The 24,789-nt window shown below is 40.5% G+C and overlaps 1 protein-coding gene across 1 annotated transcript in view; it reads right to left on the reverse strand.

Moving 5' to 3' along the window:
• PKHD1 (PKHD1 ciliary IPT domain containing fibrocystin/polyductin) overlaps window positions 1–24,789 on the reverse strand; it is a 455,019-nt gene that overhangs the window by 415,299 nt on the left and 14,931 nt on the right. The window contains exons 7-20 of the mRNA XM_063096948.1: window positions 23,776–23,850; window positions 16,466–16,530; window positions 15,893–15,932; window positions 14,949–15,019; window positions 12,416–12,517; window positions 11,584–11,679; window positions 9,063–9,204; window positions 7,115–7,229; window positions 5,594–5,872; window positions 4,376–4,465; window positions 4,185–4,275; window positions 3,243–3,385; window positions 1,687–1,817; window positions 749–924 (exon numbers count right to left, since the gene is read on the reverse strand). Coding sequence (XP_062953018.1) covers window positions 749–924; window positions 1,687–1,817; window positions 3,243–3,385; window positions 4,185–4,275; window positions 4,376–4,465; window positions 5,594–5,872; window positions 7,115–7,229; window positions 9,063–9,204; window positions 11,584–11,679; window positions 12,416–12,517; window positions 14,949–15,019; window positions 15,893–15,932; window positions 16,466–16,530; window positions 23,776–23,850 — 1,616 coding nt within the window. The remainder of the gene's footprint in view (window positions 1–748; window positions 925–1,686; window positions 1,818–3,242; window positions 3,386–4,184; window positions 4,276–4,375; window positions 4,466–5,593; window positions 5,873–7,114; window positions 7,230–9,062; window positions 9,205–11,583; window positions 11,680–12,415; window positions 12,518–14,948; window positions 15,020–15,892; window positions 15,933–16,465; window positions 16,531–23,775; window positions 23,851–24,789) is intronic.

Here is a 24,789-nt window from a genome sequence, read left to right on the forward strand (position 1 = left end):
ATGAGTACTCTGTCCCTAAAACTAGTGGACAAGCAGAGGAGACCAAGAGAACTCAAGGGAGACTTTGTGGAAGAAGGGGCCAGGCCCGAGCTCTGAATAATGAGAGGGAGGACTCTGCGTGGACAGAAGGAAGGCTGAAGGTATTCATTCTCTCAGGAGGACATGGTCACTCTCCAACTCTCCCTGTGACTTGAGGGTCGTAGATCAGAACTGTACCCCATTTACAGAGCCACATATTGCTGTGTTCCTTCTAGCACTTAGTGTGACAGATATTAACTCATGGAGAGGTGGAAAAATCCTGCTGCCCTAACAATAATCATGATAATAATGATAACAATAATTGCTTACATTTATTAAGCATTCACTATGGTCAGGACCAGTAATGCGTGCTTTATATTAAACTTTGGTTAATCGTCACAGTTCTTCAATGAGGCATGGTCCTTATTATACACATTTTACAGATGAGGAAACCAAGGCTTCCCAGCAAGAAGGTGGTAAAATTGGGGTGAGAGCACAGGCACCAGAAGTAAGAGCAAACATTGGGTTAAATAGGAAAGAAAAGGGAAAAGCTAGAGATGTGGAACCCAGTGCACACAATCCCAGCCCCATCTGCTTTCTAGAACCAAGGCAGGCGAGATGGAGAATCACCTATTCCCTCCCCATTAAAGGAGCAGCAACCCCTAGCAAGAAAGTCTGAGGTAGGCATTTGCCAGACAGGCCCACGGAGGAGAGCAGACTTGATGATCACCTGTTACATTTGTGTCTGCGATAATAATTTCATCCACATAGAGCAAGCCTGTCTCCTGAGCCAGAGGCAGGAGGTCGATCCGGTGAACCAGCACTGCGGAGTTCACCAGAGGGGGCTGGAGATCCCCAGAGCGACGCACACAAGTCTCCCAGAGGTCAGTGCAGGTGAACCGCCAGCTGAAAAACAGCCCCGAGTGGAACTGGGCCCCTCAGTGAGCACCTGCAGTCCTCTCCAACCAGAGCCCTCATTCTCAGAGCTGGGGGCCTGAGGACCATACAGCCGAGAGAGAGACTCATGAACCCCTGCATCTGAACAGTCCTGTGTAACACAGGTACAAACACCCCACCCAAGATGGGCTCAGTTCCACTTTTGATACAACACTGGTGAGTCACTTTTAAGTCAGTCCTTCATTCATAACACTCAATGTCAGCAGCATTTTCGAATTACAATTGAATTGTGTGTCTTAAACAGTTTGTATGTTAGGCTCTAACCACAGAGAAGATTGATACTCCTGGACATTACCAGACTCATTTAGGTTTAAAACAACCTACAGGAGCCACAAGAAATATGTGAAAAAAGCACTGAATCAAGGGCTCAAGAAACTTGAATTTTATTCCACAGTCATTAGCTGAATGAATTTTGGTGAATCTCACATTCTCAGTGCACCAATTTTTCTCATCTGTCATATCAAAGAATGTTCTCTAAAGTCTTTCCCAAATATAATGTTCTGTGATTCTCTCCCTATAAAAAGTGCCAGAGTAATAGGACATATTCTTAACAACTAATTGCTCTTGAGTCAAACTTCTTTGTCAAATAAAATATGTTCAAAGCCCAAACATAAGACTGTTGGTACCTACCTCAGGTGGGCCACTATCCTCAAGGGAGCTAATCCTCCCAACTGGCAGAATACCTACCACACCTCCCCACCACTTAGCTACCTCTGGGCGCTGGTCCTCCCAAGACTCCAGTCACAGGTGATGTTCTTCTTTACAATGTTTTGAAAGCCAATTGTGAAGGACACGGTCATCTGCAGGATCTTATTCATGTCGCTTTTGTATGCAATACACAGCTATGGACACCAAATAAGTCCTTCAATTAATAGAACTGCAAGAAACAGCCATTCAAACAATATGTAGTGAAGAGTCCACATTCCTAGAACTCAGCCACACACTCTGAGAGAGACAACCCAGTTCCTGCCCTCCTACAGCTTACCAGTCTAGCTGGAGCTGTAGAGAGAAATAATTTAGAGACTATTGTTATTTACTTACCTCAATAAAGCTGGGGGAAAATAAAATAAGCACTTTTTCTGAGGCTAAACAAAAATTGTTGTTTAACAGTTTTTAAATGTCTAGCACAGCACTTGGCAGTGAGGATTTTCTAGTATCTCAATTAGAAAACCCCTGTTCTAACCCAATTACCAATGCAACCTTGAACAAGTCACTTAACCTCTTAGAGCCTCAGTTCTTCAACTCTAACTCCCCAGCATCCTTAGCTTCTAAGTCAATTAAGTGCAAAGTTGTTTGGCACAAGAGGAATTTAGAGGAGGAGTTTTCAAGCTTGGCACTATTGACATTTTGAGGGATGGATAATTCTTTGTTGTGGGAACTCTCCTATGTATTGTAGGATATTTAGCAGCAATCCTGGCTTCTACCCACTAGATGCCAGTAGCACCTCCCCAGTTGTGACAACCAAAAATGTCTCTATACGTTGCCAACTCTCCTCTAGGGTCCAAGTCTCCTCATAGGAAGCCCCCACAGTGGAGGACAGGCTGAAGATGGGAGGGCCCCACAACCTGAACCATTTAGCCCTAAGCCCCACTGCAGCCCAACTAAGAAAGGACTTGAAACTACTGCCATGAGCTCCACCACACTGGTAAGACTCACTCTGGTTCCCAAGGGGCAAATGAGCTGCACTTCTTTATGAAGGATGGCAGAGCAAAGGATGTAAGAGGCGTTCAAGAAATTTATCAGTCATTCCATCAATAATAACAACTATAATAACAGTAACTAGCCACTGAGTCCTTACTTCTGTGCAAGCACCTTACTAGACTATCTCTTTGAATCTTCAACACAGTCCTGAGAGGTAGACCACATTATTACCCATTTTACAGATAAGTAAATTAAGGTATAGTATACTTAAGTAAGACACTGAGGACACACACGGTGTAGAATCAGGATTCAAACCCAGATAGTCTGACTATAGAGTATGCACTCTTATTCTTAGAAAGCAAAGAAAATACTGGAGCAAATAAAACCTCTATAGGTTTCATAACTAATTCAAAGACATTTCCAGGTAACAACACACAAGTGGGTGCCAGTGGTGCCTCTTCATGCTTGAAACAGCAGTTAAGAGACCTAGAACCTCCACCCAAAATGCCTTGAACAAATCATAGCAATCACTCCTTTCTACTTCTGTTTTTTCCATCTCAAACTCACAGAATAACACCAATCTCTCCCTTCCCACCTGGCCTGGAAGCAGGAGGACCACTACTCACATGTGTGTACTGATCCAGCCGATAGCCCCTCTGGGCAGCCGGGGGGGTTAGGACAAGGTGTCGAGGCTGACGAAGGCTGAACCTCCCACAGAAAGGTTCCGTCCCACTGGTGAGGTCCCCATCTGAGCTGGAACTTTCTGAGCCTGGAGGCAATTTGGATAAAATAGGAAAACAGGTATAGATGTTAAACAAGACAAAGCTTCCCAACATGTGTGCAGGGAATGGATTGTGGGTTCAAGGTGATGTTGGTCCTTCAGCCCTTGGAAGAGCTGGGCAGGGCTTAAGTGGCCAGTACACCCTCCCCACTCTGCCACCAGGTGAAGGCTTCAGCCATAAGAAACCCTTTCTGTCTGCCCTGGAACACAGAAAACCCATTACCATTTTCTCTGTGTACCAGAACATGAAAAAAATATTGAAAAGCAAAGTGACAAGGAATGGCAGCTGTAATTTAGTTCAACCTTAATAGTCATTTCAGAAACACACCCTCACATTTAAAAAAAATTTTAAGACTACTCTCTTATGTAATAATTCCTTTAGATGCAATTTGAATTAAACAAGATTTGTGTGGTTGTTGCTGTTTCCACCTATGTATTTACCCTTCTCCCACTGTGTGGCATGGAAGTATCTGCGGAGGGCTCCGCTCCATCTGTCTGCTCAGCAGGAATGCCTTTTCCTCCTGTCATCACTCACATCAATTGAAATTACAATAAAAAGGAAATAGTAAGCTGAGGAGGCATGTCCTACGTTCCTGGGCAAGCATCCCCTCCTGAGCACATAGCCACTCTCTTGTTCACTCAGTGTCCAAATCCAGTTCTCCTATTTTTATTTGATTCTGTTAGCATCTTGCAGAGGAAATGAAGACTGTTCCCATTTTATAGGAGAAAAAGAGAGAAGACAATGATGAAAAAAGAGGATCAGAATTTCTCAAACCAAGGACAGCACCTTGTTCGAATCCAAGCCAGAGCAGGATAGTAGCCGAAAGGGGTTCCAGCTTGCATTTTACTGCAAGTAACTCCTCAATGGCTATTTGAATCTATTAAAAAGAAAAAAGATAGCAAGAGTTCATACTGTGGACATAAAGACCACCCTTAATTCTCCCACCTGCACCCTCATTATTTGAAGGAAGTTCCCACCTGATGTGCTGTGGCATTTGCAGGAATTGGCTGACTAGAGACATTGTCCCAAATAAGGAAGAAATTTCCTCTGCCTGACACATTCAGCATCTAAAAGTCAAGAGAGACAGAACTAAATGATGTTTGATAATTATCCAGAAAGTCAATCCAGGAACATAGGACATACCTCCTCAGTTTACTATTTCCTTTCTATCATAATTTAATTTTTTTAAACCCACTATTATCTAGAAAGCACTGAAGAACACAGTGTCAATGCCTAATGAAAACTTTTCTTGGAATAATGCATGTGTCTGTCTTCCTAATTATCCATGCCCCTCTTCTTAGAACATGAAAGGTAAAGTCTGCCAATGAACATCGCATGCTCAGCCCTTTCTCCCAGGGGTGGCCAGGAAAGCAGAAGCAGCCATGTGACACACCACAGTCTTCCAGAGGCTTATTCAGTCTCTGCCTTTCTTCCAACACATTCCCTGTTGGCCACATTCCACTTTTGCCATGGACTGAGATCTATATAGCTTTTCATCTTTTAAATCACTTGTTATTTTCTACTTTGCTCTATGGTTGTTGTGTACATGCTTTACTATTAGACTGTAAGCTTCAGAGGACAGAGTCCATATTGATTTATCTTTGTATGCCAAGAGGGAACAACAGAAGAACATGAAAATTGTTCAACAAAATTACAAGGATACTTCAGAAATTTCATGGAAAATAGAATGATGAGATAATACTAATGTTTCCATGAAAGTTTTGAAGTACCCTTGTATGGGGCACAATTGAGAGATTCAAAGGACATACCTAAACAAAGTAGACGTAGAAAACATTGCAGTTGGGGAAATAGGACCTAAATTGGTCAAAAAATCATGGAACTTCACATGTGTGTGCTCATGTGTATGCACATGTGCAAGAATGCATGGGTGCATACGTGTGTGTACGTGTGTGTGCAGGACCTTATTTCTATTCTAGGGAATAAGTTTCCAAAAGAAGATTTGCTTGGAACTTAAATTCCTAAAACTAAGTCAATGAGTAAGGTAATCTCAATAATAAGACTCTGCATTTTTTAAAAAATGTCTTCACAACCCTATTGGATAGATACCCTACTTTTTTGGCAGTGGAGTTATAATTACAACTCAGGTCTCTTGGCTCACACCCTGTGACCCTTCTACTAAGCAAGACTGGATTCCTTTCACAGATCAGTTCCATGGGACTGGAAGAGACTCAGACCTGTATTTCTGGAAGTCTCTGGGCTTGGGCTCGGATCTGGTGCTTCTCTCGGAGATAAGTGGTGACCACATCAGGATTCAGCCAGGTGTTATGAATCTGGACACCAATTCTCACCCCCCTGCTGGGGGCTATTCCATTATGCTCTGCTTCAAGGTAATACTTGGCTCCACCCAACAGCTCCAACTTGGGGGTCTTCTGTTGCCAGGTCTCTGCATTCCCATTCCGTTCCCAGGAGTCAAACCAGTCAGCAGTGTCAGCCCTGATGGAAGCCACTTTCACCTGTGCCCCAATAAGCACATCAGGATCAACACTGGGAAGCTTCTGGGCAGCTCCTTCTCAAACATGAAGTGTCTGAACAGCTACTAACAAGAGACTTTTTAACTGGTCTGTCTTTTCCAACAAGTTATCCCAGCCACCTCAGCCCTGTGGTTGTTTATGCTTCTTCACGCCTCCTTCTTTCTCTCTTTCTTTTTCAATTGAATAGTATTCAAACGAGGCTAGATGGACCATGTTTAGAGCAGGAATAACCAACCTAAAACCCTAGGTTTACAAGATGCTGTGCAGAAAGTACTATTTAGCCTTTGAGAGACTTAGAATAACTTGACCACATCAAAATCTATGACGTTTCTCTAACCAAGTAGCGAACCAATTTCAAGGAAGCATATTAACAATTTGTGAAAAAATATTGCAGTGCTTTGTCAATGGTACCACTGAATTTTGGCTATTTATTAAGGGCATCTTTTCTTATCCTTTAAAGTTGATGGGGAGATTCCTGCACAAGGCTGACTACATCTCTACCCCAAATTAGTGGAAAAGGCAATACAAACTTTCTGTATTTTGTATTCTAAAGCTCACTTTAGAATAGTAAACATTTTAATCTTTGAAGGGATTAAAAAGACTCAAGACTACACTAAACAGGAAAATCATAATCACAATGCAGTCACTGCTACAGACAAATCTGAGTTTGAATCCTGAATATGCCTCTGGCTATACAAGTGGTCCTGGATTGGCTACATAATCCTTCTGAGCCTCAATTTTCTCATCTGGAAAATGGAGATAAATATACATATTTCACAGAGAGGCAGTGAAGATCAGAGACAAGGTATGTAAAAGATGTAGCATAATGTCTGGCTTACAGTAAATGCTCAATATATGGTAGATACCATTACATCGAGCCAAATTCTTTTTCAACAATTTAAGTCCTTGGTTACCTAATGGCATGTTACAACTATCTGTACAATATGAGAGCTTTAGCTTTGATTTTTTCTTTTTTCAGGGATACAGGACTGGGGACAAAGAAAAGGAAAATGAGGGCCGGCCTGTGGCTCACTCGGGAGAGTGTGGTGCTGATAACACCAAGGCCACGGGTTCGGATCCCTATAAAGGGGTGGCTGGTTAGCTCACTTGGGAGAGCGTGGTCCTGACAATACCAAGTCAAGGGTTAAGATCCCATTACCGGTCATCAAAAAAAAAAAAAAAGAAAGAAAGAAAAGGAAAGGAAAATGAGAGGAAGGTAAATACCTTAGTCCTTGGTTCCTCTGACCAACTGAAATGCAAAGAAGCTTGGCTGTCTGCTTGGATCCAGAAAGTATAATTATTTGTCTCTGGAGCCACAAAGAACCCACTGAGCCTTGCTCTGTAAAGCAGAAGATCACAGAGTTAAGCAAGAGTAGCCAAGGCCTGAATCACCAAACCGACAAATGATTGCACTTGTACTTTGTTTTTCTTTATGGTAGTAAGGAAGAGAAACCTGATTCTTATACCATGTGATTGTCCAGAGTATTCTAGAAAGAACTGTAGCACCTGCACAGTCTCAGTGTCCCAATCGTCCCTTCACTGGCCACAAATCTCCTTGCACTTGTGTCCTCTTTGGGAACGTCACAGCCATAGCAAAGGACTGTGTGGAGGCTCAGCTGAGAAAACCACCAAACATAGCCATACAGGCCTTGGGCCATGGCAGGAACTCAATCAATAGTTCAATCAACATTTAAAAAATAAGATAAACTGTAGTGAACTATGTCAGAGATAAATGTGACTAAGACACTCGTTAAACTACCCAAATAAATATCAAGAATATCTTCTGCTTGTTATTTTTTAAATCTTCAGATAACCAATATAAAGAGGTTTTTAATTTTGCTTTAATATACACATTACTTTTATCTTAAGAGAGAATTTTATATTTAAAAACAGTTTTGAAAATAGCTATTTTAAAGGTCCATCAACATAATAATATTAATTTACCAATAAGTATTCCAATTTTTTAATTTATAATTTTTAAAAAATTAATGAGAGAGGAAATGGAAAGTGAGTTACTATCTGGTTTGTGACTCAGAATGGCTGTTAAAGGAACATACCCTACAGTTCCCACCATATTAATCAAAACATTCTTTGCCTTTTGATGTGGTCTGATTCACTCCTTAACACTCCCAAACACACTGAATATAGATGAAAGATTTTCCTTTGAACATTATCAATGGTCCTCAAAAAATACAATAAAGGTGCATTATTAGGTGCCACAGTGAACTGCAAATTACTGCCACTTTAGAACCATAAATTGGCAGTTAAATGCCTCCTTAGTAAGACTTCAGGAGATGCTCCTCCATTCACAGATTTTCTTCCCGATTTGGCTTCTTCATCCCTGAAATTCCCTAAACAAAGAACAAAGCCTTTCTTTCCACGATTGAGTTGAGATATAAAATGATAAGAACCTTGGAGGAAGTCACGGATTGGCTGAAATTCAAACTCAAGAGTCAGAAACAACCTCTCTGAGATTTCGAAGGGAGAAGAGGTTGGTCACACAGTAAAGGATTGATCACTGCACATATGCACAGAGAGCACACGAAGTGAACACTGTCTAAGTAGTTCTCAAACTTTCTGTATTTTTAAGCTCACTTTAGAATAGTAAACATTTTAATCTTCGAAGGGATTAAAAAGACTCAAGACTACGCTAAACAGGAAAATCGTAATCACAATGCAGTCACTACTACAGAAAACAATGTCTCGCAGAATCCATAAGAGCTCCCCCCATACACAGGTCACTGGGTTGACCTTCAGCCTTGGGTAGTTGCTTCAACAGATCATTTGCTGCCCAGCCTTTCCTCCCTCATACGCCCAAAGGGCAAAGTCTTGCATCTGTCATTAGCATCAACCAGATGTTAGTTTCACTTCTTAACCACATCCCTGCAGCAAGTTTTATCCTGCTGTCTACCAGGTCTCCCAGCCTGCTCAGCTCAGTGTTCTGATTGATAATCATCTCCCAAAGAGGATTGTAAACTGAATTGTAGAAAATATAAATTTTACATATTGATCAAAATGTATAGTGCACCTACAAAGTGTCTGTTGGTTACTAGTGAGACCAATACTGGTTGAGAACACTGTCCAACTCTGTTGTTGAATTGGCTGTATCCTAGTCTCACCTAGGCTAATAAGGACGCTTTTGATATGGACTTCCACTTTTCCTATAACATACCTGAAAGGTTGTCCTTCCTTTGACCAAAATCCAGATGGAGAACTGGCATTAGGGACAATCTGCCACCTGTACCCAGGGGTGGCGTCAGTCAGTTCCAAGCCTTCAGCAGCATCTCCAACTTCAAAAAGAAGCCCACGATTACCTGTAAGACATGTATGTCTCATAAACGTCAGAGGGTATTCCTCCCAAAATTGAGGAACTACTTTATTTCAAATTACAGAGCAAAAGACGACCCAGGTACTATCTGTAAAGGTGAGTCAACACATGAAGTGGTCATGGGTATCATCTGTAGATAATATAAGTGCTCTGGAAAGCAGAAAATATTCATTGGGGTAAGATGCAGCCTCTTGGGAAGAGAGACTCAATAAGAAAACAGTAAGGGGAGACATTCTCAGAGGACCAGAGAAGAGAAGGAAGCCCTTTCTAAGGCAGTATCTAGAGAAGAGAACCAAGTCCTGGAGAAAATGTCAAAGAGCAAACAGTACTGTGGTTGGGTAAAAGGAGGGCAATGTGATTATGTGCTTGTGACGTGACTTGTCTTTGTGCTTCCTGAAGCCAGAAATGGAATTCAGTATCTTTTAAGGTCAAGTTCAGCCTGGGAATTCTAGGCCCTAAAAGACCAGAAACTTTTCACCAAATTTGTCAATACTTAAATTTTTCAAGTGCCATGGCCTCAATTTGTGAACCTCCACCTAGAACCAGTTATGTAACATGCTGTTATTATGTGACATTTTAAGTGATGTTGTACTTATTACTTTCTGTTTTATGTTAAGCAAACCAAGCCAAAAGCACGAGTGCAAGCAACATTGGACACTAACTTGGGTTGGGGGTGAAAGCTCTGTAATCATACAGCTGTGGGTTCAGATTCCAGCTCTGCCACTTAGTAGATGCGTAGGTTTGAGCAAATTGTTTCATTCCCCTGTGTCTTCATTTTCTCATGCACCAAAATGGGGCCAATAATGAATAGAAATAATATGCTAGGACTAAGGGAGCCAGAAATATATACACAGAGCCTGAAATATAGTTGGTGCTCAATCAAGGATAACTATGGCAATTATAATTATTTTAAACTGCTACTGTTGTTTCTCACTGACTCCTAAAATAAAGAGGTAGATAAGGAATAAGCAGAAAAGTAAGAGCATATTTTAAGAATGTTACTTTAAACCAGGGTTTCTCAACCTCACCACCATTGACATTGCAGCCTGGATAACTCTGCTATGCGAGCTGTCCTGTGCACTGCAGGGTGTTTAGCAGCATCTCTGTCCCCTACCCACCACATGCCAGTATCACTACCACCACCCTAGGTGTAACAGCCAAAAATGTTTCCAGACATTGCCAAATGTCCCCCAAGGGGCAAAATCACCCCAGGTTGAGAACCGCTAGTTAATGTTGTAATTTTCCCCACTTCCATGGAAATAAACTTTGAAAGCTCTTCATAAAGGACATTACTAACTAACTGTACAACTAACTGCATTCAGTAAATTATCCTACCACTATCCAGGTAGCTAAAGCAGGAAGTGCTCATAGAGAGAGCAGGCTTTCTATTTACTGACACAGGAAACACATTCTCTGGATTACTTGTTTCAGTAGTTTTATTTCCTTGGATGGGAGCTTTCCCTAGGTAAAAACTGCAGATCTGGGAGCTGGAGAATTCTCCAGCAGAAGTTTTGCATGCATTTTCACACCTGAGTGGCCTTTCTTTAGATTTTCTTCCCCCACTGGGCAGCTTTCCGTATAGGTGCTGAGCCTCTCAAGTTGACTCTCACTGCCTGCAGTTTAACCATTACCCTTTCTGCACAGATGTGCAGCCGTGGTTCTGGGCTGGGTCACACAACAACCACTTTTAATCCCTAACTACACTTGAGCCTCCAGTTCCAATGTTTAGCAGAAAGTGTTGCAATGTTGTGCTTTAATTTGCAGCCGTGAGGTGAAAGCTTTAAACAAAGACAGGTGGAACCTGCTACATTATCTCGTACACTTCTGGCCACTTCAGGCATAAGCTGATAGCAATGTCACAATACATCCCTATTTGTCAAAAATGACAAATGCCCACAATGGCAAAAAGGCAACATTTAGATGCATCCCATTGTGCCCTATTCTCTGGCCTCGTCTAATGCTGTTGTTATGATCAGAGAAGAGCATGCTCTCTCTAATGCTCCTGTCTTCTTAGACAATGGGAATGCACTGACCCATCATAGGAAGGGAGGCAGTTTGAGGATTTCTACCAGTAGCTACAGAAATGTCTTCACGGCAGTTATGTTTTCTGGATCATAGTCTTCACTGAACCACACTGGCCATATGTCTGGCTGGGGCTAGGAATGCAGTGTCGCTAAGTACCTGAGAACACTAAGAGCCTCCCTGATATGAAAGCCTTGACCAGGGTATCATGGACCTGGGGCTCACCAAGCTAACCAGTCAAAGAGCTGAGGCAGAATTCAAACACTCTGATTTCTAGCCCCAGGCCTGTATGATTACAAACGTAAACAGAGAGTTCATTCAACAGACCTGATGACTTCCTTACCTGCCTGAGGAGCAGTGAGTCTTGCATCTTTTTCTGGAGCTCTAGTGGTGCACTCAATCTTCCTGGGAGAGACATGTCTAATATCGCATGGAATGCCTTGAAAGAATTTTAAAAATTATAGATACAGATATATAGATATATAGATACATATGTGTGATAGCAGTGCCAGACTGAAGTAGACAAGTTCCTATTCTAAAGCAAAGGGCTGGTTCTGGATAGAATAGCAAAAGTTGTCACCCCAGTTGAAGGAGGCCAGGAAAGTGAGAGCAGCTTAGAGGAATCTGAAAGAAAGCCATGTAGTGCAATGCCATTCACTGGGGATTCTGAGCTTGGAGGGTAAGTGTGACACTACACTGTGAGGACACTCCCCCTGCATCCTCGGTGTCACCAGCTAGAGGTTCATCCCACCTGGTCAGCAGAACAAAAAGTTATAGACAAGTACCACAAAAGGTTTGCCACCCACTCCTGCTTGTCTCTGTAGAGATGGCTAAGGGGGGAGGGTGGGAAGAAGAGTGGATTTTTAGCAGGCGTAGACCCCTGTGAAGAGGCAGCTACACTCTTTCCTTCTCTTCACCCTCAAGACAGGGACACCTGAGGGAATTGCCCATGTATTGTGAGCAGGTCTGCGGGATATCCTGTTCCTTTCACACATGCAGAGCAGCAAGACTGAAATCCCACCTGGTCCCAACCAAACACAGATAAAAGACCTTAGGCAAGATAAGTTGGAAGCAGCAAAGGTTGCTTCCCCCACACTCCTCATGCCAAAAGAGACACATAATCTCCTACAGCACTTAAAACTATGGACTATTTTCAGGCATTTCAACATAGTTACCTGCAATGGTAACCTGGGCAGGATTGCCAAAGAAGTCTCCTGTAATTATGAGGTCTGTTCTTCCCCCAAGGCTCCCACTTTCTGGAAACACAGATAATATCTCTGCAAGAGTTTAAAAAAAAAGAAAAGTAAGATTCCAAATATAGACCAGGATATGACCCAGATAATAACATAATAATAGAAACTATCAATAATTTATTTCTTACTTTAACTTTCTAAGTCCAGCAAGAGTTGGAATTTTTTCTAGTAATAGCCATTTTAAAATGCACATAATAAGTAAAGGACTATAAATATATGTTACACAGGATCAATATTTGAAAGGAAGGGGGAATGCAGAGTCACTCACCGTATCACAAAAGCCCCTACACCCCTTGATGCTTTCTTGGGGAATCTGTCACCAGACCTCAAGGACTCCATTTACAAGTTAGGGAGCAGTAGGTTACACCACATGGAGGAGTCAACTTTGGAATATCAGTCAAGGCCTCAATTCACCCATGAGTCTGCAATTTGGTCTAAGCAGAGGAATGAGCTAACTGTCCTCAGCATCCTTCCACTCTCCCCACGCCACAAGCTCCTGCCCCCTGTGCTCTCTCTACCTCATGCCCAGCGCTTTCACACTGCTCCTGATTGTTGGAACCCCCCGCGGTCATGTGTCACATATCCCCAAGAATTTAACTTCATCTCACCCTGTCTTCTCTCATGATCAGACTTTCACAGTTCTAAGTTTCATTCCCTCCAGGGGAAAGAGGAGTTGTGTTTTCTGACAAACTGAAGGTACAAGTAGACTAATCATGAATGGTCACCACTCCCAAATACAAATTTTAGGGCGTGTTTCCTTATGCTTGCCCATAAGATGAAGTAGAGATACATGGGGGCAAAGATTATGTTATACTCAAATGTGAAAATTTGACACTAATAATAAAAAATCCCTTTGTTTAACCTACTATTTTATCATTCTTTCTTTTTTACACTGACACTGGAATTTTGTATTAGCTTTGTGTTGAGATTATGTATTCAAAATTATGCAGGCTAAGCAATTTATGAAGTTCGTAATCTTTTAACATGGTTGTAGATATCTCATAATTCTTTTCAACATTCACAGAGCACCTACTCTATGGTGCCAGGGATACAAAAATGAATACAAAATAGCTTCTTCTCTCGAGGAGACCAGTATGGTAAGGAAGGGCAGGTGCACAAAAGTATAATTATAAGACTTTGGGTTAGCAAATTAGAAAGAGTATATGAAAGTACAGAGGGCAAGTTTAGGAGTAGGTGGGTATGGAAGAGTAGAAGAAAATTTCTAGAGAAGACAACTGAGCTGAATCTTAAAGGATGAGAGCTGGCTAAGTAAATGGGAGAAAGAGATGGTATTTAAAGGAAGTAACAGCCTGAGCATGGAGAGAAGAAATTGCACTGGGCATTGCAATTGTAAGTATTGCTGGAATATGAAAGAGAGAGAGATGGAGCTGGAGAAGCAGAGAAGGAGAAGATCAGAAGCTCAGACCATGTCCTGTAGGGGATGGGAAGGCTTTAGAGGACAGTAAGCAAGGAAGAAGCGTCAGATGTGTGCCTGATGTAGAGAACTGTAGTGGCCATGCAGACCGCGGATCAGCAGGGGACAGATGGCAGATGAAGGGCTCTTAGAAATCAGGCAGTATGCCACGCCAGAGATGATGGGGTTCAGAATTAGGCAGCGGGTTGTAGAGATAAAGTATTTAAGAAATATATGGGGGGTAAAACTGGCAGAAATTGGTGATTGAATACACGTAGAAATGAGGGAAATAAGAGAGGGAAATCTTGGGTGGAGGCAATCATCAAAATTCAGCTTTTGCAGGATTAGACCATTTAGATCGTGAATGGCATTTGCCCAACGACCTATGAAATATCTTTCACTTTTGGCAAAAGTAGATTATGATTGCTTCTGGAATGTGCACCTACCTCACAGACATTTCTTCAGTGGCCTTGTAATTGTATTCAACACTAGAATCTAAGTACTCTTCTTTAGTAGCTAAATTTCTACTACTAAATTGAGTTCACAATTCCATGCAAGTTTTCAATTTTCAGTATTTGTTTTTTAGTTTGAGGGTTTACTCGTGAGATTGCAACACAATAGCTACCATCAGTATCAGCAAGTCATACAGTTCGGAACGAATGCTCAGAGATGGGGTGTTAGAATAAATTGAAAGATGTGTTTTTAGATTTTTAAATGCACCTCTTTTCTGCTATTTTTCAGAACATAGAACATGGCATGACTCCCCCTTCTTTCATTCAATCTATATCTATAGACTTTGTAGAGACTTTGTATAGAACTCTATGACCAAGCCTCTTTTAATACAGTAACTAAAGCTGACACTGACACAAGCAACTTAATATTAACCAAAACCAAAGAGGCATCCATGACTGTAGGGATAGCTTTAGGTGTTAAATGCTCATAGGAAAATGGCCAGAAGTGAGGGAAGGAGGATCCAAGGGTCTACGGTTAAGTGGGGCATGAGAGAAGGGATAAGGAGTACAGGGTGGAGAGAAATAGTACCTGAGTGTGTCTGGTACAGGAAAAGGTCCTGTTTAGCACTGATGAGCCACGCACTCTTGTGTACCATCGACCTTCAAAAAAGACAAAGTTGTGCTTTGGATGAAAACATCAGCTGGGATTGCATTTTTTAAATAGGCTGTCTAAAAGGAAATCACGGACTAACCTCTAGTGATCTTTAGAACAGTTCGGATACCAGCTCCCTTCCATGATGAGAGAAAAATACCAATGGGTCAAAGTTTTTTCTATTCTACAAAATTATTTATTGTATGGGAATAATACCTACTTCACAGGGCATCAGAAACATTAAAAGGAATGAGGAACATGAAAGGGCCTAGACTGAGCTAGCCTATAGTAGATAGTCCGCAAACATTAGTTGTATTCCTTCTTAAATGAAAGAGAGAAAGAGATAACTTCCACATGTTTTGGGCTGTACAGCTATGGGTAACGTGTCATTATCATCACAATGAAATTAATATCATCTAGACAATGCATTTTTAAGGAAAACAACTGGCAAATTATATAGTGGCAGAACATGAGGTAAGGCATTCAAAAATCTGGAATCCTAATTTATCTTTCCAAAGCTTGACAAAATTTGGACTCTTTCCATCTTGAAGAAGACATTTCCTAAAATGGTACAATGCATTTCATGAAACTATGTTTCACACGCTTTTTAGATTCACAATACTTTGAAATTACTTGAGAAGTAATTCCCAATGTTTTGTGCAATCACCACATTGAAACACTTTTGTTGCCTGTAGATGAGTGCATAAGACACAGTTATATTTACCCAAGTATAAGAAATCAAGTAGGTACATGTGGTTTTATTATACTATTGTCTGTGTATGTTTGAAATTGTCTACTATAAAAGGTTAAAGAAAGTAAGCAAGACGAGAAAGATAGATAATATAATATAAAAACAAATTTGCCTATTCCCATTTACTTACTTTCCTTTGTTAAATACTGAGAAACTAACATTCTGGGAACCTGTAAAACAAAGAAACAGACATTAATACAGGAATCTGCACAAATCTCCTAGGTTTGCTACCATAAACCCAAGCACTCTAATATCTTCAAGTTACTGGCCAAACCTGTAATTTCTTTAATGGTGCCCAAAACAAACACCTCACAGGCTTAACACCATCAGCCCTGTGCACTTTCAACAATGAGAGGACAACTGTAATACTGCATAGCAGGTAAGAGTCCAGGCTTGGAGGTTAGACTGATTGTGCTTAAATCCTGATCCACTGGTTACTAGCTTCAGTTTTCTCACCTGTAAAGCAAAAATAATTCTACCAACATCACAGGTGAGGATTAAATTAGTTTATATAAAAGCTGTTTCTTACAGTGTTCTTCAGGGAATTCTCAGTAAATGGTAGTTATTACTATGGTCCTCATGAGAACCAATTCTTGAAATTGTTGTTGTTGTTGCTGTTTTGGTTGGTTTGGTTTAGTTTGGTTTCCATATGCAAAGAAAGAAAGAAAGAAGATTTTAAAATTTTGTTACTTCTCTAACAGACCAATGTAGTCGCCTTCCACACGGCACTGCAGAGTCCCAATACCACGGTCTTCCCGAACAGGATAGCTAAAGAAAAAAAAAAAAAACTGAGGTAAGATTATCAGACAACTCAGTTCAGAAGTTCTGGCACTTTAACCAGGAAAGTAAAAAATAAAAGAAAAGGTAAATTAGCCAGAGAAAATTAGTAGGTACTGAAAATATGATGAGCTCATTAGGGCAAATACTTAGGGTTATACTAACGAGAGTTTTCATCAATACATATACTGCCCGTCAAACACACAGTGTGAGTGACAAAATTTAACCTACTCCTAACCTCCATTTGGTCCTTTCTTTTCAAAATCTGTTATGCGACAAGTATAGCAAACCCCTATCAAACAAAAGATCTATTGTCAAGTGTGAACCCCAAAAAGGACAATCCTAAGAAACAAACTGAGGATACCAGAGAGAAACTACATTATAGAATTTGGCTCTACTAAACACTAGTCCCAGAAAGCGAAACCAGAGTATAATTCTTGTAATGGCCTCAAAGGAAAGCTAATCCACCCAGATCAGAGTGAAGTAAAAATCCAGCAAAATGTTTGCTATCTGAACTGGAGCCTGTAAAAAACACTCATTTTTATAATTTCTAGTTGTTTTTGTCTTTGGCTGATCATTATAGCACAGTGGTTAAGAGCATGAGCTCTGGAGGCTGGTTAGTTAGACAGGGTTCAAATCCCAGCTCTGCTACTTGCTCTCTTGATCAAGTTATTTAACCTCTTTGTGCTTCACTTTCCTCATCTGTAAAGTGAGACCCATAACCATAAATACAAGATTACTGGGTGACTTAAATGTAAAGCATTAGAGCAGGCCTTGGCCTATAGTAAGCCCTTAATAAGTATTAGCTAGGATCAGAGAGGCACCCAGCCCGAGAAGCCAAAGATCCGCGGAGACCATGCGCCCTGCGGTGCCAACATGTAACCCAGCAAGTAGGCCTCGCTGCCACTGCCTGACTCCATCCCCAACCCAGCCAAGTGTGCACCAACCAGAGAGCCCTCCAGCCAGAGAGGCCCAAGATCCACAGAGATCACGCACCCTTCAGTGCCAGTGCACAACCCAGCAGGTAGGCCTCGCCACTGCCACCTGACTCCATCCCCAGCCTGGCTAAGGGCACTCTGATCAAAGAGGTGCCCAGCCGGAGAGGCCCAAGATCCATAGAGACTACACACCATGCAGTGCCAGCACGGGACCCAGCAGGTAGGCCTCACCGCCACCACCCGACTATATCCCCAGCTCAGCTGAGTGCACACCGATCAGAGAGGCACCTCCCCAGAGAGGCCCAAGACCTGAGGCGACCATGCACCCGAGGCACCAGTGGGCAACCAAGCAGACACTGAAGCAGCCATGCCAAATTGGCAGCCCCAGCAGCATCCTAGCCAGAAAATAATGTTGAACCAGTGGACCGTGAAACCCTCTGCCACAATGACTAAACATCAAAGGAAGATAGCAGAAATATGAAAAATCAAGAAAGTACACCACCAAAGGGTAATAACTCTCAAGCTCGAGATCCTATAGAACAAGAAGCCCTTGAAATCTCTGACAAGGAATTTCAAGTGATAATTCTAAGTAAACTAAATTAGATACAAGAAAACTCAGCTATATAACACGATGAAAGGAGGAAAATTATACAGGACCTGAAAGAAGAAATGTACAAGGAAATCAATGACTTGAAAAAGAACATAGCAGAGCTTGCCAAGCTGAAGAATTCATTCAATGAAATAAAAAACACAGCAGAGAGATTAGCCAGCAGGCTTGCAGAAGCAGAAGAGAGAATTTCTGACCTTGAAGATGGGCTGTTTGAAATAACACAGGCAGACAGAAAAAAAAGAAAAAAGAATTTAAAACATTGAAGAAAATCTAAAAGAGATATCAGACAACCTTCAGCACTCAAATAGCCGAGTCATGGGTATTCCAGAAGGGGAGGAAAAAGGAGATTGAATTGAAAACATATTCAACAAAATACTGGCAGAAAACTTCCCAGGTATACAAAAAGATCCCCAAACGTATTCAACCCAAAAATGTCTGCTCCAAGACATGTTATAGTCAAATTGGCAAAACTCAAAGACAAAGAGAGAATCTTAAAAGCTGCAAGAGAGAAGCGTCAAATCACCTACAAGGGAGCCCCAATCAGACTAACATCAGACTTTTCATCACAAACCCTAAAAGCCAGTTATGAATGGGATGATATATTCAAAATACTAAAAGATAGAGATTGTCAGCCAAAAATACTCTACCCCACAAGGCTATCCTTCCAAAATGAAGGGCAAATAGTATATTTCTCAGACAAACAAAAACTGTGGGAGTTCACTACCACATGACCACCCTTACAAGAAATTCTCAAGGGAGTACTGGGTTTGGTACCTGAAAAATAACTACCACTGCCATAAAAACTCAAGAAAAATCAAAACCCACTAGTAAAAAAAACTGCAAACAATGAAGAGAAAAAAAAAGTTTATCTACAAGCCAAGGAACCAACAAATACAGAAGACAAATAGGAAATCAGAAAGAAAGGAACAAAAGACACTTAAGACATCCAATCAAAAATCAATAAAATGCTAGGAGTAAATCAACACTTTTCAATTACAACCCTTAATGTAAAAGGATTAAATTCCCCAATCAAAAGACACAGACTGGATGACTGGATTAAAAAGGAGGACCCAACTATATGCTGCCTTCAGGAGACCCACCTCACCTACAAAGACTCACATAGACTAAGAGTGAAAGGATGGAAAAATATTTACCATGCAAACAGAAATGAAAAACAAGCTGGAGTAGCTATTCTTATATCTGATAAAATAGATTTTAAACTAAAAACCATAAAAAGAGATAATGAAGGCTACTACATAATGATAAAAGGATTGATCCATCAAGAAGACATAACAATCATAAATATATATACGCCCAATGTCACAACAGCCAGATTTATAAAGCAAACTCTACTAGACCTAAAGAAGGAAATAGACACTAATACCATAATAGCAGGGGACCTGAACACCCCACTGTCAATATTGGACAGATCATCCAGGCAAAGAATCAGCAGAGAAACACAAGATCTCAACAACACTCTAGACCAATTGGACTTGGCAGATATCTACAGAACATTCCATCCAACAACCTCAGAATATTCATTCTTCTCATCAGCACATGGATCATTCTCCAGAATAGATCACATGTTAGGTCACAGATCAAGTCCCAACAAATTCAAAAAAATTGGAATTATTCCATGTATTTTTTCAGACCACAATGGATTAAAATTAGAAATCAATAACAAACGAAATTCTGGAAACTATACAAACACATGGAAATTAAACAGCATTCTACTTAATGACATATGGGTCCAAAAAGAAATCAAACAGGAAATCAGAAAATTTATTGAAACTAATGAAAACAATGATACATCATACCAAAACCTGTGGGATACTGCAAAAGCAGTACTAAGGGGGAAATTTACTGTATTAAAAGCTTACTTCAGAAGAATGGAAAGATGGCAAGTGAACAACCTAATACTTCACCTTAAAGAACTAGAAAAACAAAAACAATCCAAACCCAAAGTAAGCAGAAAGAAAGAAACCTTTCATATCAGAGCAGAACTTAATGAAATTGACACCCAAAAAATGATACAAAAGATCAATGAATCAAAAAGTTGGCTTTTTGAAAAGATAAATAAAATTGACAAACCATTAGCATGGCTAACTCCAAAAGGTGAGAGAAGACCCAAATAAAAATTACAAATGAAAAAGGTGATGTTACAACTGATACATCTGAAATACAAGGAATCATTCGAGACTACTATAAACAACTATATGCCAACAAATTTGCAAATCTGGAGGAAATGGATAAATTTCTGGACACACTCAAACTACCAAAACTGAGCCAAGAAGATGTAGAAAGTCTGAACAGACCAATAACAATAAAAGAGATTAAAGCTGTTATCAGAAGCCTCCCAACAAAGAAAAGCCCAGGACCAGATGAATTCACAGTAGAATTCTAAGAAACATTTAAAGAGGAATTGACACCAGTTCTCTATAAACTATTCCAAAAGATTGAAACAGAGGCAATTCTCCCAAACTCATTCTATGAAGCAAACATCACCCTGATACCAAAACCAAGTAAAGATAAAACTAAAAAAGAAAACTACAGGCCAATATCCTTGATGAACATAGATGCAAAAATCTGCAATAAAATAGTAGCTAACAGAATACAGCAACACATATGTAAAATTATACACCATGATAAAGTGGGATTCATCCCAGGGATGCAAGGTTGGTACAACATACACAAATCAATAAATGTGATACACCATATCAATAAAATCAATCACAAGGACTATATGATCATCTCTATAGATGCTGGAAAAGCATTTGGTAAAATTCAACACTCATTCATGATAAAGACTCTCTATAAGTTAGGTATAGATGGAAAGTATCTCAACATACTTAAAGCCATATATGATAAACCCACTGCCAATATCATCTTGAATGGGGAGAAGCTAAACGCTTTTCCTTTAAGAACAGGAACTAGACAAGGATGCCCACTCTCACCACTCCTATTCAACATAATGTTGGAAGTACTAGCCAGGGCAATCAGAGAAGAGAAGGAAATAAAGGGCATCCAGATTGGAAAAGATGAAGTCAAACTGTCCCTCTTTGCAGATGACATGATCCTTGATGGGGTTTGGATGTGCTGTCCCCTCCAAAACTCACGTGGAAATTTGATCCCCAATGTGGCAGTGTTGGAAACTGATTGAGTCATGGGGGTGGATCCCTCGTGAATGGATTAATGCTCTCCCTGGGGGAGAGGGGATTAATGAGTGAGCTCTCGCTCTATTACTGCCCATGAGAGCTTATTGCTTTAAAAGACCCTGGCAACTTCTCTCTCTCTCTTGCTTACTCTCTCTCTTGCTTCTTCTCTCTTGCTTCCTCTCACCATGTGATCTGCTTGTACCTGCCAGCTGCCTGCCACTTTCCACCATGAGTAGAAGCAGCCTGAGGCCCATGCCAGATGCAGCTGTCCCAGAATCATAAGCCAAATAAACCTCTTTTCCTTATAAATTACCCAGTCTCAGGTATTTATGTTACAGCAACACAAAATGGACTAATACAATCCTATATATTGAACAGCCTAAATCCTCTACAAAAAAACTCTTAGAGTTGATAAATGATTTCAGCAAATTTGCAGGATACAAAATCAATACACAGAAATCAGTAACATTTCTATTCTCCAATAGTGAACATGCAGAAAAGGAAATCAAGGAAGTTTGCCCATTTACAATAGCCACCAAAAAAATAAAATGCTTAGGAATAGAGTTAACCAAGGATGTGAAAAATCTCTATAATGAGAACTACAAAGCACTGCTGAGAGAAATTAAAGTGGAGAAAAGAAGATGAAAAGATATCCCATGCTCTTGGATTGGAAGAATCAACATTGTGAAAATGTCCATACTACCCAAAGTGATATACAAATTCAATGCAATCCCCATCAAAATTCCAATGACATTTTTCTCAGACATGGAAAAAACTACCCAGACATTTATATGGAATAACAAAAGACCACACATAGCCATAGCAATTCTGAGCAAAAAAAATAAAGCTGGAGGCATAACACTACCTCACTTTAAACTATACTACAAAGCTATAATAACCAAAACAACATGGTACAGGTGTAAAAACAGACACACTGATCAATGGAATAGAATAGAGAATCCAGAAATCAACCCGCACACCTACAACCATCTGATCTTTGACAAAGGCACCAAGCCTACATACTGGGGAGAAGACTGCCTCTTCAGCAAATGGTGCTGGGATAACTGGATATCCATATGGGATATCCAGGAGACTGAATGAAACTAGACCAATACCTCTCACCATATACTAAAATCAACTAAAATGGATTAAAGAATTAAATATACACCCTGACACAATAAAACTTCTTAAAGAAAACATAGGAGAAACACTTCGGGAACTGGACTGGGCATAGACCTCATGAATATGATCCCAAAAGCACAGGCAACCAAACAAAAAATAAACAAATGGGATTATATCAAACTAAAAAGCTTCTTCACAGCAAAAGAAACAATTAACAGAGTTAAAAGACAGCCAACAGAGTGGGAGAAAATATTTGCAAAATATACAGCTGACAGAGGATTAATATCCAGAATATACAAGGAACTGAAACAACTTCACAACCAAAAAAAAAGTAAAAAGTATCCCAATTAAAAAATGGGCAAAAGAGCTAAATAGGCATTTCCCAGAGGAAGATATATGAATGGCAAACAGACACATGAAAAAATGCTCAACATCACTCAGCATTCGGGAAATGCAAATCAAAACCACACTGAGATACCATCTCACCCCAGTTAGGATGGCTAATATCAAAAAGACTGTGAATGATAAATGCTGGCGAGGTTGCGGAGAAAAAGGAACTCTCATACATTGTTGGTGGGACTGCAAAATGGTGCAGCCTCTATGGAAAATGGTATGGAGGTTCCTCAAACAATTGCAGATTGATCTACCATATGACCCAGCTATCCCACTGCTGGGAATACTCCCAGAGGAATGGAAATCATCAAGTCAAATGTATACCTGTTCTCCAATGTCCACTGCAGCACTATTTACAATACCTAAAAGCTGGAACCAGCCCAAATGTCCATCATCAGATGAGTGGATACGGAAAATGTGGTACATCTACACAATGGAATACTACTCAGCTATAAAACAGAATGAAATACTGCCATTTGCAACAACATGGATGGACCTTGAGAGAATTATATTAAGTGAAACAAGTCAGGCACAGAAAGAGAAATATCACATGTTCTCACTTATTTGTGGGAGTTAAAAATAAATAAATAAATACACAAATAACTCGGGGGGGGGGGAAGACACAACAATCACAATTCCTTGAAGTTGATACGACAAGCAAGCAGATATGAGGTTGTTGGGAGGGAGAGTGGAGAGGGAGGAAGGAGGGAGGTTTCAGTAATGGGCCGCAATTATCAACCACATTGAATGTTGACAAAATAAAATAAATTTTTTTAAAAATGAATAAATAAATAAATAAATAAAATAAGTATTATCTATTTGTTTTCAAGAACGGTTTTAGAATACATTTCTATTTGCATTTTGAATCAATTCCTGTGTCTTGAATCAATACCAATAAGTCTAAAGAGAAGGCAGTCAACAGTTATGAGTGTTTGATATTTAAAGATAGATGTGTGCGTTGTGTTCACGTGAAAGAGCCTAAAAGCATATACACTGGCAAGAAAAGAAAGACACTCACCGGCTTCCTGTCTGCTTGTTTACAAGAGAGCAAGCAGTGACCCATTTGTCTCCTTGAGCTTCCAAGATCAATGGGCTGGATTAAAAATGAGAAACAAAAGACAGAAGACAATAGTGCAATGTTCCCAGTAAACATGCTGACAAAACTCAGAGGAAACATGGCTATGAACATTTTCCTCTGGATGTATGGAGCACTATCAGGTGGCTGAAGACTGTGCCCTGGGGGGATGTCGACAAATTCTCAGCTAGAGAGTAGGGGTGCACTCATGGCCCGGAGTTTCACACTGTAGAGGGAGCATTTGCCTTTTCCAAAAAATCGTCTTCATCTCCACACCAGCAATGTTGGATCTACATAGAGTTATTGTGGGGTTTATGCCTTTAGTCCTCCTTTCAAAGGCTGCATCCCAGACCAAGCCTGAGATGGGACCAAGCAGTGAATGTGGTATATTTTTAAGGGTGTGGAGTTTCTATCCCCCACAGACAGAGTAATTTCCTGTGAGACAAGCTGACCATTATTTAATGCCAGAAATGTAGATCCTGAGAGTACTCAAATCATGTTCTCTTCAACTGGGTCAGAATCAGACAGATGGAACAGAACAGAGGATGCCCCCAACCCATCCAGGGGCAAAGGAAAACTTAGACACAGTATGTAGGATCTGTGCAGCTGAGCACAGAGTGAGATTATGCTCCTGCTGCCTTGTAAATCCTCACCCCAACTGCTTCATTTGTTGAATGCTTGTAGTTGCTTAGAGCTTCCCACAAACTCCACAATTTCAACACTTCCCGTCATTCTCCTCTCTCTCTAGCATGGATGATTTAATAGTAACACTTTCCACTTAACAAAGTCATGTTGACATCCTAACTATTCCCAGAACACATTAAAAGCTCAATGGCTTTTAGTACCTTTGTCCCTGTTTTCCTCTGATCCCACTGATAGAATTTCTAAACACACAAATGAATAACAACCAAACAAGGAAGTTATAATGGGCTTTGGGGTTTACACATCATTTTATAA

The sequence above is a fragment of the Cynocephalus volans genome, chromosome 5 (genome assembly GCF_027409185.1).
Source record: "Cynocephalus volans isolate mCynVol1 chromosome 5, mCynVol1.pri, whole genome shotgun sequence".
NCBI lineage: Eukaryota > Metazoa > Chordata > Mammalia > Dermoptera > Cynocephalidae > Cynocephalus > Cynocephalus volans.